This window comes from Vigna unguiculata, chromosome 2 (assembly GCF_037176805.1).
Source record: "Vigna unguiculata cultivar grain cowpea cultivar isolate G323 ecotype 2 chromosome 2, ASM3717680v1, whole genome shotgun sequence".
Lineage (NCBI taxonomy): Eukaryota > Viridiplantae > Streptophyta > Magnoliopsida > Fabales > Fabaceae > Vigna > Vigna unguiculata.
The window spans coordinates 28177981-28198039 of record NC_140793.1 but is presented as its reverse complement, the minus strand read 5'-3'; the positions used below and the strand labels follow the sequence as shown (position 1 = coordinate 28198039).

Sequence of the window (20059 nt, the reverse complement as noted above, 5' to 3'; positions counted from 1 at the left end):
AACTTTTGATGCTTTTACTTTGTTTCTATTATACTGGACCATTTGAACCTAGCAATAACATATAAAGGAGTTAAAGTGTCCTTGAATCCTCGAAAGATTCCTTGCATGGCCAAGGAGAGAAGCACTCACTCACTGCAGGAGCACCTAAAGATCTCAAGTATTTGATGCAGAAGCAACGTATCGCTTCTTCCTTCCAGCTTTTGACATACTCTTGTTGCTACTGGTGCTAGCAGAGGTAGATTTGCTTACACTAGTCTTGCAATCTGATAAGGAAATTGGTTATTGTTAAACTGCAATGGAAAACACAAACTTTCATACTCATACATCATCTTTATCATGATGAATTTCCAACTCGTTGAAGGCTATAAAATGTGTGATGTGTATTAAGTATACACAAAACTAGAAAGGCAAAACCAGAAAGTGACACGAGCTCGCTTGAACCACTTCTTGAAGATGAAGATTCTGTTGAAGTCTCATTGTGATCCTTGGATGCTCCTTTCTCTATATCTTGAATCAACTGATCCTCGAGTCTTACCTCCTTGGACTTGGCTGTGATAGCAATGTGAAAGAAAATGAGAGATTGCGAATAATAAAGATGAAGCAATTGCTTAATAAGATGAAGATAGGTTAGAAATAGGTGTAGACACGAAAATGCCCCGATCTACCAAATAGCTTCATCAAAAGGCGTATACATGTTGCCCTTCTGCACCACAAGCCCGAATCAATCAATATGTAGTATCCGGGGCCATCGCCAAACATAACCATTTTTTATTTTAACTCCATCTTTCACGTATTATAAGATCAAGTTTTCATCTAATTTATATATTGTATTTGGAAGTCCCACATTGCTTATAAATAATGTTAGTTTTTGGTATATAAGTGAAAGAAACTTTTACATTATAAATCAACTTTATAGGAATTGCTTATGATTAATTTCACTTCCTAATATCATATAAGCAACTATCCTAGTGGTGCTTGTGGGATATGGTGTGTCATTTGACTTGATATTAATGAGATTAGTTTAAGCATGTGATACACCAATCCTTCAGAACCGCTAGGTTAGATTCTATAAAGTTGGTTTTTAAGAACAAGATAGACGACATATTATTCTTTTATCCTTTTTATTTGTGAGAATTATAAATTTCTCTATCAAGGAGTTTTATAAGAAGTTAACAGTGATGGTTATCATAATTATATTTTTGTTTGACATGAAACTCTAGGGTTTATATTTACATTTTCTTTTTGTCTTGTTATGTTATTTCATTCTAACATTTTGGAGATGGAAACTTAAAGTAGAGAATGGTCTAATATTGAACTTGATGTGTTTTTCCTTTAACGATGTTAAACCGTTGAATCAAAGTTACTTTGAAGATTTTATTTATTTATTTTATACACAACCAGTATGATATTTAAATATTAGTCGTTAGACTTGTTGAATTCTTCAATCAGATTATTCTTAGATCTAGAAGGATTTTCAATTGACCGAGAATATTTGTTTAATGTTAAGTTTGATAATTAAATTTAAATTTTTATATTAAATTAGCTTGGATAAGAGTTTTATGTTTACCGTATATCTATTTTAATATGTGAAAATGTTTTGTATAATATTTACAATTTAATTTTCAAATACATTCCTAATACCAACAAAGTTTAGTTTATAGAATTCATTTTACTATGTATCATTTGACATGTTGAACCAATTCTATTATTTGTCTATGTATAATTTAAAGGGTTAAATATGTTTTTGATCCCTCAATTTTTAGTCAAAATTGGAATTAGTCCATATTCAAAACGTTGGCACAATTTATTCCTCCAACTTTAGAACTGCATGGATTTATTCCTTTTAACCCAATTTTGTTAACTTTATTTAACGCTTCAAACACATTTCATGATAGTATTTGATATATTTACACCGTTTAACACATTTTTGCTTCAATTTTAGCTAAAAAACTATCATGAGACGCATTTAAAACATCAAATAAACATAACAAATCTTGATTAAAAGGACTAAATCAGTGTTAGAAATATTTTAATATAATTTAAAAAATAAATAATTAAAATAAAAAAACTTATTGTTACTTATGTTTTTATAGACCTTTAATTTATAGGTTAATGTTTTGTATGGCTAACGGCTATATTTTTATTACAATTTATTTCTTTGTCTTCCTTTTCTACCTATAAATACCACCTAGGTGCATGGGAAAAGACACAACGACAAAGAATAACAAACATTAGAGTTTTATCTTATGTGTTCTTCTTTTCTTTTTTATATTATCTTTAAGACATTGATGTTCATAAGGTTCAGAGATCTTTTGCTGCATTTGATCGATCTAACGGGTTGTTGTATATTGGAAGAGAAAATCATATGATTTGAAACACATATAATGATGTATTTGTTTAGTCATGTGCATATTTTCTTTATCAGAGTGTCTCTTACCGTTGGTAATTTAGTTTCTAACAAATTTACATTCTTGCAATATACATTACCAGTTGTCCAAGTTACATTTTCATCTTCACTTGCATCTTCTCCTTTTTTTTTTCTTTTTCATCACGCGTTATTCCTTCTTCATACACAAAAAATACAAAAAATATATTTGTTAAAAAAGAAATGTATAAATTCCTGATTGCAATAAAAATAGAATTTAGTGAATTGAGTCCACTTTCACATTAATTTTATATTAATTGTGGAATAGACATCATCATATTTTAATTTAAATTTAAAAATATTAGTTTGCTAACCTTGTTGAGAGGTAATTCGCATCGAGTTGATTTATTTCACCACAAACTTATTAAACATGTATCCACCCAATATTATAATAATTCTAATTGACGACAAAGACATCAATAGAAAAAAATAAATCACAAGTTTTTTCTATAACTAATAAGTTTTTCGAACAAGAAAACTCATTCCCATTATTCATAAAGTCAACCGTATAAATATAAATACATATTACAAACATCGTTTATGATATAAATAAAATCATAATCATCATTATGTCAATAAATAAGTTAAGAATATATCTCCTAATCAATAATAAAATAAATTATGATAATAATAATAATATCTCAATCATATTTCAATAATAACTTATTATTATTTCGGTTACTATTTTGTTTATCATGAGTTTAAAAAGACGTTAAAATGGACGCTTCCATTGACATCAAAATGTTGTACTTAAGAGTTTTAGGAAATTTTCAAACTAGAATATTAAGTATGTGAATCTTGTGTTTACTTAGAGTTGTTAAAATAGGTTGTAACTTGCGAGTTAACCCGGCTCACCATGGGTTCAGGGTGGATTGGATAGAAATTTTTTTACAAATTTTAATATAGGTTGATTTTTTACCTGGTTCATTTAGAACCCGACTCGTCTGGATTGAACCCGTTGGTTCATCAACCCACAGATAAAAGGGTCACACAAGTGTTTTTTATTAAGTTGGACTTTACATTTGAGTTATGTTAGGTTGTTTTTTTTTAGCCAACACATAAATAACTTATATTTTTTATTTTGGTTTATATTTGGATTGTATTAAAGTTTATTTAGATTTTAATTAGAATTACAATTTAGTTTTGACTGAAAAAAAATTATATTTTCTTTTAATTAAGTGAACTCGTGATGGACCGAACCGGATTCGAATCTTTTTGGTTCGATAAAAAGTAAGCCGGGTTAGGTTGATTTACTAAATCATTAATCCATAATGGGTCGAGTCGAATCGGGTCGAATTATCCGTTTTGACAACTCTATCTTTACTTATGCTCAAACCCTATTTATAATAGTTTATTCTCTGATAATCTAAATCTGGTTCTACAATCCTGATTGTCTTCTAACTCTTGATTTATTAATTATATTAACTATTATTTTGATTTAGTTATTTTAAAACAATAACTCAAATATGATGTCAATAATAGTTTATATTCACTTACAAAATATTCAAGAGATCCGAATAATTTCTGAAAAATTATAACCCTCAGTCTCAAGTGTAAATAATTAATAAAAAAAAAAAACTGTTACATACTGTATTATTTTTACTATACTCAAGCCTAATCTCAAGAAGAAACTATTAAAACCTTCAGTGGTATTCCTATCGGTAAAAATAAAAAGTGTCTAATAAATGTCCTGATATATATTTTTCTTCTACTTTTTAAATTTAAGAAATATTAAAAGCAATGAATGGTCAGTATCTCATTCAATATTTTGCGTCTAGAGAGAATATTTTCCTTATTTTTTGTCACCATATGACAACAATAGGAGAAGTTTCATCCTTTCATTATTATTACTAAGTAGATATTGCACGTGATCAAACTAAATCCCACCAAGGAATAACAAATTTATTGTTTACAAAAGTTTATGTGCAAAATCAAGGACATTTTAAGCCATCTTCAAACCAAAACAACATTTGGCTTTTCGTTTTCATAACATCAAATTTTTGGCTGATTAAGGAGACATTAACAACTTCTGAATGTGGAAAATGTTGTACGGTGACTATTCCTAGTATAATGTCCAAGATGTGTAGCTGGTGCAATCTAAGACCCTAAAATTTTCTCTTTCTATCAACTAAGTTAGTGGTGATAAATATAACATCCTCTTTTTCTCTTTTTTTTTTTTATTTTTATTATGTGAAATATAATATTAGTATTTTGATATCGAAATAAATAAGATCAGTGTTGACCACTGATCGTTTAAGAGTCAATTTTAGTAATTTCTTGGAAGCATCTTAAAGTTTGATTTAGAGGGATTTTTCAATCTAATTTTAATTCCTTTTGTAAGAGCTTCAATTTTAAATAAATTGTACATTTCACTTTATTATTAGATTTTTTTAGACCAATTATATGTTTCTTATTCTAGCTGCATAGTTGTTATTATTTAGTAACATATATAGCTATATACTCACATTAGTATGATCAATAGTTACACTTTTCTTTCTCATTTATTCAGAAAGACATTAGCAACACAATTTGTTACCATTTATGTTTTACATACCAATTTTGATATTAAAATTTTGAATGATAATAAAATTATTTATTCTTGCTGACCCAAAAATAGTGTAAAATAAAAACATTTATTTTTTTCACACATTATAAAACAATTTTTTTAAAGAAAAAAGTAAAAATGTGCATTGCATTTTCAATAAATATTTAATTAAAATATATTAGAATTCGAAAATAATATCAAAATAATCTTTGTATCATTTTCTTTCTATAAAATTCAAAATTAATATAAAATATTTTTATTCATGTAATATGCTATGCTACAATCATACGTCACTACAAGATAAATAATTTTTATCGCAGGTTACTTTTTGGTATTATCGGAGGTTTTAAACCCTGCTAAGAGAGTTACCTGCAATTTGCTTCCTTTTTTTTTTTTCTTGAAAAAACCATTGTGTTAACAAATTACCAGAGATTTTGACTAACTCCCTGATAAAGCAATATTTACTGACAATTCTGGAACTGCTATTATTTCTCGGTGGTTTTGGAACCCATGTTATTTACTGGCAATTTTGGAACCCCTGTTATTTGCCGACAGTTATGAAACTCTTGGTATTTTATTTACACATAGTTCTGGTAGTGGTTAGCGATTTTAAATTCTTTGTATTGTGACAGTAGTGAAAACTCTTCTTAGTGTATTTTACCTCTCCAACACAATTCATTATTTATTGATGTTTCAAATTCCTTTAATTTTATTTATTACACTTTTGTAATGCACAATTCCTAAAACATTATGATATAAAAAACAAAAATTCTAAAATTTTGGTATTTGTTTATAAATATATAACAATCATAAAACAAGAAACATTGTTTATAAGTTAAAGTAAATAAAGTTTAAACCTTCAAAGTAGTGAAATATTACAATAAAATTTATTGAGATTTTTTTTTTGTTCTGTCTCATTTTAAGTTTTTCACGTATTGTATTCATTTATTAGTCTTGTATCTCTTCTTTTTGTTTTTTGTTTAAAAAAAGAAATAGAAAGTTCGATATAAATTTATTCTCTCGCTCTTAGTTCTCATTCTTTCTCTTCTAAGATAAAAAAAATGTAACTCCCTCCTTTCTTTTGATAGGAAAATATTAGTTTGATATTTAGTTTTTTTTTTGTTCATCTTATGAGTTTTTTGTATATTTTTTTTTATGAATATAAAAAAAAGTTATGTACTATATGTTTTTTCATATAAGTATCATAAATTATCATTTTTTTAGTAATTATGTCTCTTAATTTTTGAGTAGATTTTGATAAATTATTTTTTAGTCTTAATTTTTAAATATGTATATTGATGAAAAATAAAATAACAGATTTATTTTTTTAAAGTGATAAAAGGGAATATATCTTTGAAGATAAACACAATACAAATTTACTTTACATTTTTTCAAGAATGATACTAAGAATTCAATTGTTGAATTAGAGAATAATTTCTTAAGATTCAAAGACTTATAAGTGGAAAGTTTCATATAAATTCTTTTAAATTATAGGCGGAATGTTTCATATTAATTCTTTAGAACTTATGATAATAAAATGTTCTCAAATATGAGAATATTCGAGGAAAGAGATGAAATTAAAAAAACTTATTTAAAATAAATATCATATCAAATACAACTATAAAACTATAATTTTTTTAAGGAAAAACATCAAAAAATTCAATACTAAATTATATATATTTTTGTTATATTAGTAATAATGATTAAATATATAAAATTTGAGTATAGTATTTTGGCCGGTTCAAACTTTTTGATTAAAATTCGTCATTGGCCATGAGGCAATTCTCACTACAAAAAAATATCTCATTAACAATACGGAACTTGGATGTTAATCATGTTTTCTTCCCAAAATTTGACTTGGATGATATTATGTTAATTTAGCTTACCTACCCTTAAGTGTGACCATAAAACCACATAACATACTCCTTAAACCTTGTACAGCATCACTAACAGAGTTATTTGAAAAAATATAATATTTTTTCAAGAGATAATCACATTGAATCCAAAAAACACCATTGGTTACTGGTTTTATTATAACTAAATAAACTTTATATAATTGATACAATTAACAAATTTACATCAGATAAAAAATATAAATTCTCAATTTAGACCTAATTATAATTCTGAGAAAAATAATTAATTATAAATGAAGAGTTTAAACACAAGGCAAAACAAAACTTAAATAGTTAATAGTTTAACGTATAAGGTTCTTCTGAAACCCATTCCAACTATTTTCATACCTGAGAAGAGATGAAAAAAAAATAAAATGGATGACATGTAAAGTACCTAAGTCCATACGCTGAAGAGTTTCAGATGTTCATCTTGCAATTTAATTATAGTGAGCAATTAGATGGTGAAGTAAAATATGAAACTAAATTGCTTAGGACAGTTTCCCATTTCAGGGTACAGATTTTTTTCTTTCTTAAATCCACTTTTTTGTCCCATAATGTTTTATATGTATCTTTAATCATTGTATACATTTTCATGACACATTTGTCAGTTTTCTAAAACCAATTATTATTTTTATCTAACATAAATATACTATCTAATCACAACGACCAAAAATATTGTTTTGAAAAAACTGAAAAACTAAATATGCGTTTAAAATTTTATAAAAAAAATGTAAAAATTAAATACTATTAATTACTTTAAAAAAAGAAAAAAGTTATTTTTCCTCTTGTTTTTAACATATCCAAACCCAGTTTCGCAGTGGCTAATAAATTTTAAGAAATAAATTCCTAAACCATGCACCGTGTACTTAGAGATTATTGAACTGTTCAGATTTTAAGAAAAAAATTAGTGATAAATCGCACAACTAGTGACTCTTATGTGTTTACGGATCTGATTATTCATAAAATATCATAACACTATATTATATAATAACATTAGATTAATTAGATTTAATATCAGAAACTATAAAAGACGAAAAATAAATTTAATTAGATTAATTTTTGGTTTTGCTCACGATTATTCATAAAATAACATAACACTATATTATATAATAATATTTATAAATGCAATCATATATATATACTTCTTTTTAATGAAATTTTGACTGCTATGTATAAAATTCTTAAGAGCTTTAGAATTATTCAATGATATGATGGTTCAATCGGATGCCACTAAACCAAAAAAAGAGAAAAATGTCGTTACTCGGACCATTTCATCAATGTCAAACCTTTGAAAATGAATGGTTGATTATAAGATTTAGAAATTATTTTATTTGTTTTGAAAAACTCAACAGTCAAATTTAGGGAACTAATTTTAATCAACACTTGTTCAAGAATTCTAGCGTCCAACTTTCGGGCTAAAGCCCAAGTACCAACGTTCAGGTCCAAGTGACCTAAGCCCATCCTGGTTCCGTGTGAATGCTTTGACCCTAGAAAAAAAAAAATCAGTAGCAAGTGTGCGTACAGTATATGACATTGCCTGCAATGTTTTACATCGATTAAAAATCTAGTACTTTTTATCTTTCAATAATCATATTATTATAATTCTGAGTTATATAATTTTAATTTTACATATATTTGAAGTTATAATTTTTTTTATTTATAGGTTAAATATATTTGTGGTTTTTAAAATTATATATTAGATTAGAATTTGTTCATGCTTCAAATTTTAATATATATTTATTTCCAAATTTTTAAAATAAATAAATATAGTCTTTTTAATCTAATAATATTTTATTACATGTTAAATAATATTTTAAACTGAATTTAAGTTATAACGTAACAAACAGTATAAATATATCTTAAATTTCAGTCTAAAAAGGTCGGTTGATATGTAAAAGAACTTTAACTCTTCATACTATAAGGATTATATATTATTTTTGAAATTCAAGGATCAAATTACATTCAAGAATAAAAACAAAATTTAAAATTTAAAAACATATTTAATCTTTTATTTAAAATACGAAAGCAAACGGTTTCTTCCAAGAAAGTCAGGCTCAATGAATAATAGTGATGTAAAAATAAAGAGAGAGATATTGTTGATGTGCAAAGATAATTTGAAGTGGTGTGAGAGTGATGTATAAGTGAAAATAAAAGTGTAATTTGGGGTTTGAAATTTGAAGTATTTTGAACACGTGCCGACAGAATCCCGTATTGGTTTGGAGGGGTGGAGAGGTGTCAGTGTGTTTTTTGCATCAGTAGGGTAGAGAGTGACCTGTGCATGGGACTAAAGGCATACATACATAGTTTTGGTTTGTGGTTAGATAAAGTTTAACCCTTGTTAATTTAGGTTTTGTAGAAGCGTTAAACAGAGGAGTCCTACAGAAGTACCAGGAGAAGGTGTACTTTGGGTGGGACATGCTCACAACGCCCAAGTAACAATATCTATTAAAAGCAGGCAAATGTAAACTATTAAACCCTTTACCCTAACCGTCCCTCTGAAAAGACCACCCAACAAAACATTAAACAAAATCCTTGTCGAAAAATAGCAACAACAAAAAAGCTTCCATCTTCCCAATTAATGTCCATCCATCACCATGTGGGGGCACCATAATTCTTTTCATATATCTCCACCTATAAATATTTATAGGTACACGTACACCACTTATTTCTAGTATTACGTTTCAATTTCCAAATATTTCAACTACGCCTTTGAAAATTTTCCTTCTCTTACCAATGTAATCATAATTATTGGTGACAGACACAACGCAAAAGTAATAAAATTGTTGCGAGAAATGTTGCTCTTTCGTGGCTCCGTTTCTTCTTGTCTTTGCACGTGCACGTGCACGTTGACACGCTCAAACCGAGCAATTAAGAGACACGGTTATTCAATGGCTTTGACCATTTTGGCGATGAGACGTACTATATTGAATTTCATAGGGATGGTTTCACTCATCAGAATTTTCGTGTTATCTTTTTGACCTTAGAGGACTCCGTATGCTTTTAAATGCTCTTATTCTACAATAAACAACTTGTGCTTTAAATAATTTTCATCTAACACACCAAATTCTGTTTTTAATTCAGAGCTGTTCTTCTTAAAAAAATTGATTCAAATCAGTGAGGAAGAAGACCAGCACTAAGTCAAACTTTCCTCGACACTTATTTGTTGCATTCATAACAATCAAATTTTAAATAATCCAAATCATCATCACTTGTGAATTAACAAAAGGACAACTTTCATCAAAACAGTGTATACACGTGTAAAGAACCTCGCAACTTTGGTTTAATTATTAATTTTCATGAAAAAGGCATCTAAACTAATTTTCGTTTACTTTCCAATTTGTTCAATTATAAACAAATATATATTTTGGTAATATAAGATACAATTTAAAATAGATTTTTTTTATATTTGAGAAAGTAAACGCGGAGTGTAAAATACTAGTTCATCTATGTAATTTATAGATAGTAAGTGTATTAAAATGAGTTAAAAATATTTGACAGAAGAAAAATGTGAAAATGTAAGTGTGCATTATTAAGTAATAATCTTGTTGGGGGTGGGACCAGTCCTGAGTTGTTGGGTTGCTTTGTAGTCCCATCTCAGATGTGAAAATGCATTCGTTGTGTCTGCAACGCTGCATTACTTTTTACGACTTAGAAGGTGTCAACACACATCCACTCTCAGCAATCACATTCACCTTTTCAGTTTTTGAAACGCACACACCACAAACCATTTTTTTTTTCTTTTTTTTTCGTAAAAAAGTTACTCATCAATGCCAATGGCTTTCCCGTTAATCATATCCCCAAGTAAGGACCGAATCATAAAAACGCCGCTAACCCACTAACTCGATTCGACAAACCCGAACCGTTACCCAAAACGGGGCGTTTGGTTCCCCCAACAGTCACTGACCCTGGTTAAAGCGCGCCCCTCGAAACGCTAACCATGGTTAACTGCACTCCTTTTAAATCCCCTCACCCTCAATGAAAGCGAGAGAGAAAAAAAACAGAGATAGAAAGAAAATTCACCAGAGAAACATAGAACAAGAAAATTAAGCGGAAAACTAGAGAGAGAGAGAAAAAAAAACTTCAAGAGAAAGAAAATGGCGTTGTACCTGGACGAAGAAGAAGTTTGGAAGTGTCCGAAGCATCCATCCAAGCGAAGAAGAAGCGGAATTTGCCCAATCTGTCTTCGCGACCGTCTCGCAACTCTGTGCCCTGATTGTGCTAACGTGCGCCCTTGTTCCTGCTATGCCACTAGCTCCTCCTCGTCTTCGTCTTCCTCCTCCTCCTTCTCTCGATTGCCTGGCGGCGCCGGCAGCGTCGGCGGCGTCGGGCGCGTCCACAACCTCATCGACCAGGAGCCAGGACTCCGGCGCTCGCGCTCCATGGCGATTCCGTTTCTCCGGTCGCGGTCCCGGTTCTCCGGCGGCGGCGACCGGGGTTTGGATCTCGACAGCGCGAGGGACTCGCCGGCGTTGAACGGAAGCAGGTCGGCGAGGTCCTTCTGGTCAATGTTCAAGTCGCAGAAGAGCACGAGAGGCGGCGCGCCGGAGCAGGAGTGGGAGGCAAAGAAGATTTTGGCGGAGGAACGTGACGGTGAAGGGAGCGTAAATCCGGTGATGGTGCGGTCGAAGTCAGTGGCGGTTACTGCGGTTTCCGGCGACAGAGAATTAAGACCGCGGACGAAGGGGAGAGGGTGGTTCTTTCCAAGCCCGATGAAGGCTTTCCGGCAATCGAAGGTTTCTAAAGTGGTCCAGGAACGGTCTCCTTTGTATAGAGGTTGAAATTTTGTAGATTAAAAAAATAATAATAACAATTACAAATACTTTATATAAGTTTATATTAACCAAAATATTAAAGTTTTATTTTGTTTTAGTATGGTCTTGATTATAATCTTCATCATGGTGATTGTAGTGCGTCATATATGCCTATGATTTGGCTGCTGGGAATGTTGAATTTGCAATTAGCAATACAAATACAATGGCAGAATGTGTATTATTATTGATATCATTATTATCATTATCACTATCGTTATTGTTTAGCTTCTAATCTATTTGCTTATGTAATATCATTTGTGATTTCTGAGTTCTAGTGGATGTTCGTAGGAGATTATGCAAACAAAGCTCTTTTTTTTTTGTGTGTGGAAAATTTGGCTATATTTTTGTTTACTATTATTTGGGTTAGTGCATTATTATAATGTGTGATAAGATTTATGAAATGATATGATATGTGTATTATATGATAGCACCAACTCTTGTGAGGGCGTGATTAGGGTGTGTTGTACGATCTGGTTGTGAAGCGTTAACTGCCTTACGATTCATGCAAATGATCGATTTTTGATATGTTTGGTCCCACGTAACATGTGGTTCCAAGCTGATTAATCAATCACACAGTGGTTTAGGCTTAGTGTTTTTTCTTTTCATGCCTATCTATCTATCTCTTCACCTTGTTTTTTAGTTTTTGGGTTTGTGTTATAGGCAGGTTTAGCCTTAATGTGCTTCAGTACGGTCTGTCCCTCTTCTTTTTCCTCCTTTCTTCTTCTTTCTCTTTTATTACGTACATCTCATTAACATTTATTCATGCTTCTAATGGTAATAGTTTTGACTTTCCTCTGCGTAATAACCAGTCCCTCTGTTTTATTTTATCATTGAATCAGCCCATCACACCCAAGGATCGGTACATAATGCTTTTGATTCTGTGAGCGTTGAAAATGTAAGGGATTTTAATACCATTGTTTGGTCCTGAACCTTTTTTTATGATTGTTGTTTATTACAACAATAGGAGACAATGTTGACTCTTCTATGCTGTCATTCTAAAATGAATAACATCATATCAAATTGAAGTGAAATAATTTTAAACTTGTTTTAATTTTTTTGGCACTGTCATGCACTTCTGCAGCAGTATCAAGTGAGCTATTTTTTTTCAAAGATTCTGCAGAAAAATAGTACAAGACAAACGATAAATGATTCTAGGTCCTATTAAATCCACTAGGTGCTTGAATTGTTTAGAAATTTTGAATTAGGTTTTTAAACTGACAACGCTTGCTCCTACAAATTTTGAATTGGTAAAACTATTGTAATTAACTTTCTTTAAGTGGATGAATACTGTTACGTCTTTCAAAGTTTAACTATTTAGTTCCTACAAACATGAAAACTGTTTGGACCTAATTGTATCCAAATTTTTTGTTTGTTACGGTAAGGTTAAGTGATATCTCAACTTTTACGTTTTCTTTTATATAACAGATTATAAGATTCAATATAAAAACTTAATTCTTTATGGTAAGCGTCTTCTTTTTCTTCTTCTTCCTTCCTCCTTTCCTTTTTTTTTTCATTTCTTCTTTTCATTCTTCCCTTTTCTTATTTTTATTTTCTTTCTTTTTTTCTCTCTTTATGATCCCTTTTTCATTATTCTGTTAATTTAGGTGTTTGCATAGAGTACCACGTGAATTAACAGATCACATTTCTTAAAATGTTCATGTTTTTAGAGACAAAACCAAAGGTCTTATTTCAAGAAATTAAAAGGATATGTATTTTTGAAAATTCTACAATTTCCTATTCTTTGGAGTTGCCGTCCACCATAAATTATTTTTGCCAACTTAATTACATAGATTAAATGTCTGAAGGGTTCAATGACAAATTTTTTATGTTTAAAGATTTGATTAATAGTTTTAACCACGGAGAACTAAGTACTCCTATGATTAATGTAACCGTCATTTTATCGTAGTTAAGTCAAAATAACTATAGAAAACTTGTGAATGTTAGTTTAGAATTATGCCTAAACTGATATAATGGTTATATAACTGAAGATTACTAGAATAACTGTATCTAAAAAGGAAAAAGAAAAAAACATAATCATGAACCGATTATCAAAGTTATTATGTCAAATTATGCTAGAATTTTCACGAAGCATGATGAAAACTACAACTGGATTTGATTTAGTTTTTGGTAAGCTAGTACATTGCTAGTCCTAAACCCTACTTTCTACATACTAATAAATATCATGGAAAATTTGTATGATATGATTGCAATTTTTTTAATTTATATTTCATTACAGAATTAGTTTATACTCCAATCACTTTAAAAAAAGTATTAAACAAAATTTGTATCAGATCAATCTAAATAAATATCAAGAATTTTCTTATTTCGTTCTTTTGTTTTAGAAAGTAATTTACTAATAAATTGGTCACTATTTTTATATAGCAGCATCTTTGCCCGTTTTCCGTGTTTTTATTATTACTTTTTTACTTCAAAAATGGTACAGTAAAATAAAACCCCTGATACTCAAAATAATTAAATGAAAAAGAATGCATTAGTTATATAGAGAGATAAAATGAATGTAGAAACTTGATACAACGTTAAAAAAAATCCAATGAACAAAAATGGAACTTCAGGAATAAAATAAACGAGTTAAAAACTAATATAGTGCCTCTAAGTAATTAAACAAAGACAAAGATTATATAACAATTTCTTTAAAACAAGGGACCAGATAGAATGTCTGTAATCCATAGAAAGAGAGAAAAAAAAAAGTATTTAAACCTTTTTAATTTCGTAGTGTCAGCGATGTTTTTTCTCTGGTTTGGTTTCTCAATGTGGTAGAATGCTTCTAACTCGGTTTGGATCATGTTTCAACAACGAACGACCCACCTCTGGTTTTCTCCACTGAAAAGTTTGTATCTTTTGGTAATAAATGCATACATGATTGATTGATTCGTTGATTCCTCTCATACAAGTCCAAATGAAACGTCCTTCAACTACTTAGAATTGATATTCATCAATATTTTCCTAGCAATATACTACACTGATTTTCTTTTGAAAATTACATGCAAAGTTTGTATAAAAAGTACGAATAGAACATGGAAAGATCCACTCACAGCAATATACGACATTCTATAAAGATTCCTTGAGAAAAACAAAGTAATTTGATATGCATGTTGTGCTCATCTCTATACTCTAAAGGAAAAACTTAGAAATAAATAAATGTCTAGAGTCACTTATTTTACCTTTTATCACGTGGGATCGCAATATTTTTAATTGGGTTTCAAAATTGCGAATCTTTAAGTGGATTTCCATCCCTTCGAGTAACACAAGCTGCCACAATATTCTATGCAATTATTTGGAAACTGTGCACATGAATTGGATCATGAAAACGTTTTTGAGATATTTTTTTTCCTTGAGTTAAATTTCTACTGCTTTTATTTTTCAACTAATGCTTCTAATTGATTTAATTGATTTGATTATTTCATTTCTGTTTTGGTAAAATCGATTATTGTATATTTTTTTTCTCCTAGAATTTGGACATAATAGAATTTAGGTTTAATTAGTCGAATGGTACTCAACTTTATTTATATGTGTCAATTTGATATCCGCTCTTAAAAGATGTTAATTAAGTTTCAACTTTTGAAAAGATGCATCAATTAGATCATTTTCAGAAAAAAATTATTAACATTGTTAACCATATTGATATTTAAAATGACTTACAAAATCAAGTATTGATATTTATATCAAAATTTAGTGATAAAAGTCATGAATTAAGTTAACGACTTTAGTAATTTTTGTCTGAAAGGGACCTGATTAAAAAGACATTTTTTTAAAAGTTGGGATTAGATTGACATATCTTTAAAAATGGGTACTAAACTGATACATCTCAACAAAAGTGGAGAGTGGGTACCATTCGATTAATTAAACCTAAAATTTAAGAGAGGACAATTGAGCAGTTAAACCGATCCGCTCTTTTTTAAAGGTGTTATTGATTAATCCTAATGATGGAGCTGATAATAGGACAAATCATTTATAGGTGTAGCATTACCTTGGCCTAGGGTGGTAGAAAAACATTGAAGTGTGGCAATGGATATTTTAAGCTTATGAACAAAATGTACAATACAAGCTATAATAACTTCTGTTGCTTAATCTGATAGGAATATTGACAGTGATGTTCAACTCAATAACATTTTAAAAGTGTTGAAAGAAGGTAGAGGTAGAGGTTAAAGCCATGAGGATTAGGATCTCTTGAAGTGAGTAATTCTGACACTATAAAGTTAGATTTTGTCAGACAATATATGATAATATATATATTCATACATTATGCAGAAGATTTTCAAATAAAGATATCGTGTTTAATTTTATGTTGTATGAAAACTTGTTGATTCAATAATAATCGCATAACTACAAATAAAATTAGTTTTTTTACAAGAAAAAAAAGCAGAACTAATATAAGAAAAAGAAAAAGCTCAAACTGTAAAAGTAAAATGAAAAAGAAACATTTGGCACGAGGTAAATACGTATGAATAATTTGAGCGACCAAGATGTGAGATTTCGAAATATATGAAAAAATGTAATGTATTAGAAAAGCTGCGGTATTTGATTGGGAAGATTATGAGAGGATACTGCTGCTGAAGAAAACAAAGACAAGAAAGCAACTCCATGAAAAGGAAACTGAGCTTGAATTCCGTAATCGTTTTCAGTTCAACAAGAGAAGTTTCTCAATTATTACTGCTGATTTTTTTCTGCATTACCAAACAAATAATTGAGCAAAATGCCAAGGTCTGAACCTTTTTTTCAGCCTTTTTCTTTGTTGCAGAGAATAATTAATGAACAGAACTTCTTCATCATTTTGTTTGAGGCTCTAACAAACAAAAAAAATGTTACATTTTCACTGTGATGTTACAAAGTGTTAAATGGTCTGTTTTGCATCCTTGCTATCTGTTGCGAAATGAGAAAATAATATTAAAGATGAAGCAATTGCTTAAATAGATGAAGATATATTAAAGAATGGGCATAGGGGGCTAAGTATAGAAAAGTAGGCGTGGGAAGAGAATCTTGGGGTCTGACACGTGTGGAAGAAGTGTGTGGTGAGAAATAGGTGTAGACACGAAAATGTAGGATGGAGAATACGATAGGTCATGCCCCAATCTACCAAATAGCTCCATCAAAAGGTGTATACATGTTGCCCTTCTGCACCATAAGCCTGAATCAATTAATATGTAGGGTGTGTTTGGAAACACGCTCAGAAAATTGATTTTATATGAGGTAAGAAAATCAATTTTGATTGATGGAGAAATTAGAAAGGGTTGTTTATCTTTTATGTGAATTTTTTATCTACGATTGATTTTAGAAATTGATTTTGGATGTTTCCATACAATTTATTAGCATGAATTGAGTTTAGAAATTGATTTTCAGTGTTTCTAGAGTGAAACGTAATGTCCAAGCCAACATCAAACAGTGCCATTTTTTTTATTTTAACTTCATCTTTCACGTATTATAAGATCAAATTTTCATCTAATTTATATATTATATTTGGAAGTCCAACATTGTATATAAATAATGTTAATTTTTGATATATAAGTGAAAGAAACTTTTATATTATTGTTTCAACCTGATCCAAGCCTGTTTAGGAACATTGTTAAGATCAACCATTTACTCCCTGACAAGCCAAATATAAATCTTTTGTCAATAAGTTGTAAACCAACATGCACAACTTAACTAAAAGATATTATGAATTTATTTATTGTGATTTAAATTTTATTTCCTTTCGACCCTTTCTTAAATTTTTGAATCTGTCCATGTATATAATATATAATTTAATATAGTACATGTAAAGGATCGTTTCCCTACGGTAATATTTCAAATATAAAAAAAATACAAAACAAATGTTTTATATGAAAAAAAAAAAAATACCTCGTGTATAAGCTATACTATACTATAAAATCAATATTTCAACAAGTTTAGGTTTTACTTCCAATTGTTTTTCCTACTAAAAATATATATAACATGTCTTACATGGGAATAAAAACTGAATTTTTATTTTATCATTGAAAATCGGATGAACTAAACCAGTAAAAAGAATATAAAAAAATAGGCTTAATTAGTGATTTAGTCCTCTAATTTGTTGATTTGGTTCATTTTGATTTTCTTATTATTTTTGAATTCATTTTAGTCTTTTAATTTTCTAAAAAGATTCGATTTGGTTATTTCTGTTAAGTTGAAGTTAATGTGCCCGTACATGTTACATGTCAATTTGTGAATTTTTTTTTTAATTTTGAACAAAAATACATAAACTACAATGTGTCAGATCATGATCGTGCCACGTAGTATAAACACTCTGACATGACAGTGCAGTGACACATGTTAGTATTATTGTCACATGACAATGATTCTTTTCAATTTAATCCTTCTATATACAAATTTGATTCAATTTAGTCCTTTTATTTCTTTTAAAACGATCAAATTTTGTCCTCTCTAATTTGAGATCAAATTAGTAATTAAGCTTAATTACAACTTATATATTCATGTTAAAATAATTTTTTATAATTTATACATCAAATCACTCCACTTAAATATTCTTTTTTTTCTCATTTTTTCACTTGTAATTTTTTATACTTCAACTTTTTTTAGACTTGTCAAAAATAAAATAATTTAAATATTTATGTGGAGTGCTTTTATGTAAAGATTCTAAAAATGTATTTGACATGTATACATAAGTTGTAATTAAGTTTAACTACTATTTTGTCACAAATTTAAATTAGAGGGAATTAAATTCGACCGTTTTAAAAATAGTGAGACTAAATTTAATTAAAATTTTAAATAAAGAGATTAAATTGAGAATAAATAATACCATGTGGCGATAACAATAACACGTGACATTGTCACATGACACACCTAGCCTAACACATGATTGGTAATTTTTTTTTTTAAATTAAAAAAAAAATGAAAATTCTACGAATTAACACGTAACATGTCCAAACACGACTTTAAAGTCAACTTGACGAAAATAATCAAATTGAACTTTTCAAAAAACTTGAAAGTCTAAATTGAACCCAAAAACAATAAGAAGATCAAAATCAACCAAACCAACAAATTAGAGGAATAAATCAATAATTAATCAAAAAAAGTTATATAAATTTTGCACTCTACACATTATTTTTTATTACATTTATTATTTTAATTTTAATTAATAATATTTATTAAAATTAAATAAAAATGGATTATAAAATAAATTATAAATTCTCCATACTTAAATCTCATTATTTTATTCAGTGAATTCTAAAACTTTTGGATGATCACTGTTTTTCCCGTCCCTGTATTCGTCCACCCCTGCATATGAATCACAAAATTTTTGCCATATTTCAATAATGATTCACCATCATTCATATTCTGTCATGGACATACTTAAATTAACAACATATAAATAAAATGAATACAAATTACATAATAAAATTAAAAATGTGTTATACTAATGTCAGTTTAGCAAAAAACTTAAATAAATATTAAAAATATATTATATTAAAATTAATTTAAATAAACATTAAAATAAATAAAATAAGATCAATTCAATTGAATGTAACTTATACGAATATAAATACTAAAATTAAATGAAAAATTTAACATTTTATAACTTAATTATTAATCATATATATATATATATATATATATATATATATATATATATATATATATATATAAACAAATTAAAAAATATTGCGTCTATTGGTTCGACACTGACATCTATGTATATAAAAGCAGTTTTTTTTTTCTTAAAAAATTAGCGTCAATTTCATGAATGCAAACAATTTTACTTACTCAAAATGTAATTAAATTAAAAATATGTAGCGTCACCTTAATCATTTCTTTCATAATATTTAAAACAAAACAAACGTTACAATTTGATAATTAATTTGTTGTATTCTTATATTATTATTTTGTCCACCAAATTATTACAAGAACTCTTCAATTCTTTTTTTCTCATTATTCACTAATATGACATGCATTATTTCACTTCGATATTATTACATGCTTTCAGAATGTTTGATTAAATTTCAATATCACAAGTTTACTTGGAGATCCAATATCAATTGCAGCAGAATTGTCTATTAAATAATAACCAAGCAAACAATGGCTATATATTTCTTGGGTTTGAATTGAATTTTTCGTTTTGAACATTACACACCACATGGCGTGGAAAAGGAAAATAAACTATTAGTATATGTCTTTGATTTTAAGGGAAAGGCAGAAAAATGTCTTATTTCATAGTCAATTACTTTCAGTCTTTGTGTCGGCCAGTTTCTATATTCATACGTCCAAGTCTGAAATTCCTCACATTATTTACACATGGATTCAAATCACTTCTCTCATTAAACTTGTTTTTCAGTTTCCTTTTTTTCTTTTCTCACTAAAAAACAAGAAATTATTGAAGAGAGGATAAGTTTCC

General features: G+C 28.7%; 1 protein-coding gene across 1 annotated transcript; it reads left to right on the top strand.

The window, feature by feature from the left end:
* The first annotated feature begins 10833 nt into the window (after window positions 1–10833).
* On the top strand, window positions 10834–11861 carry LOC114169480 (DUF740 family protein). The gene has a single exon (XM_028054646.2). It carries the CDS (start codon window positions 10957–10959, stop codon window positions 11638–11640), a length of 684 nt encoding a protein of 227 aa, XP_027910447.1. The 5' UTR covers window positions 10834–10956; the 3' UTR covers window positions 11641–11861.
* The last annotated feature ends 8198 nt before the right edge of the window (window positions 11862–20059 follow it).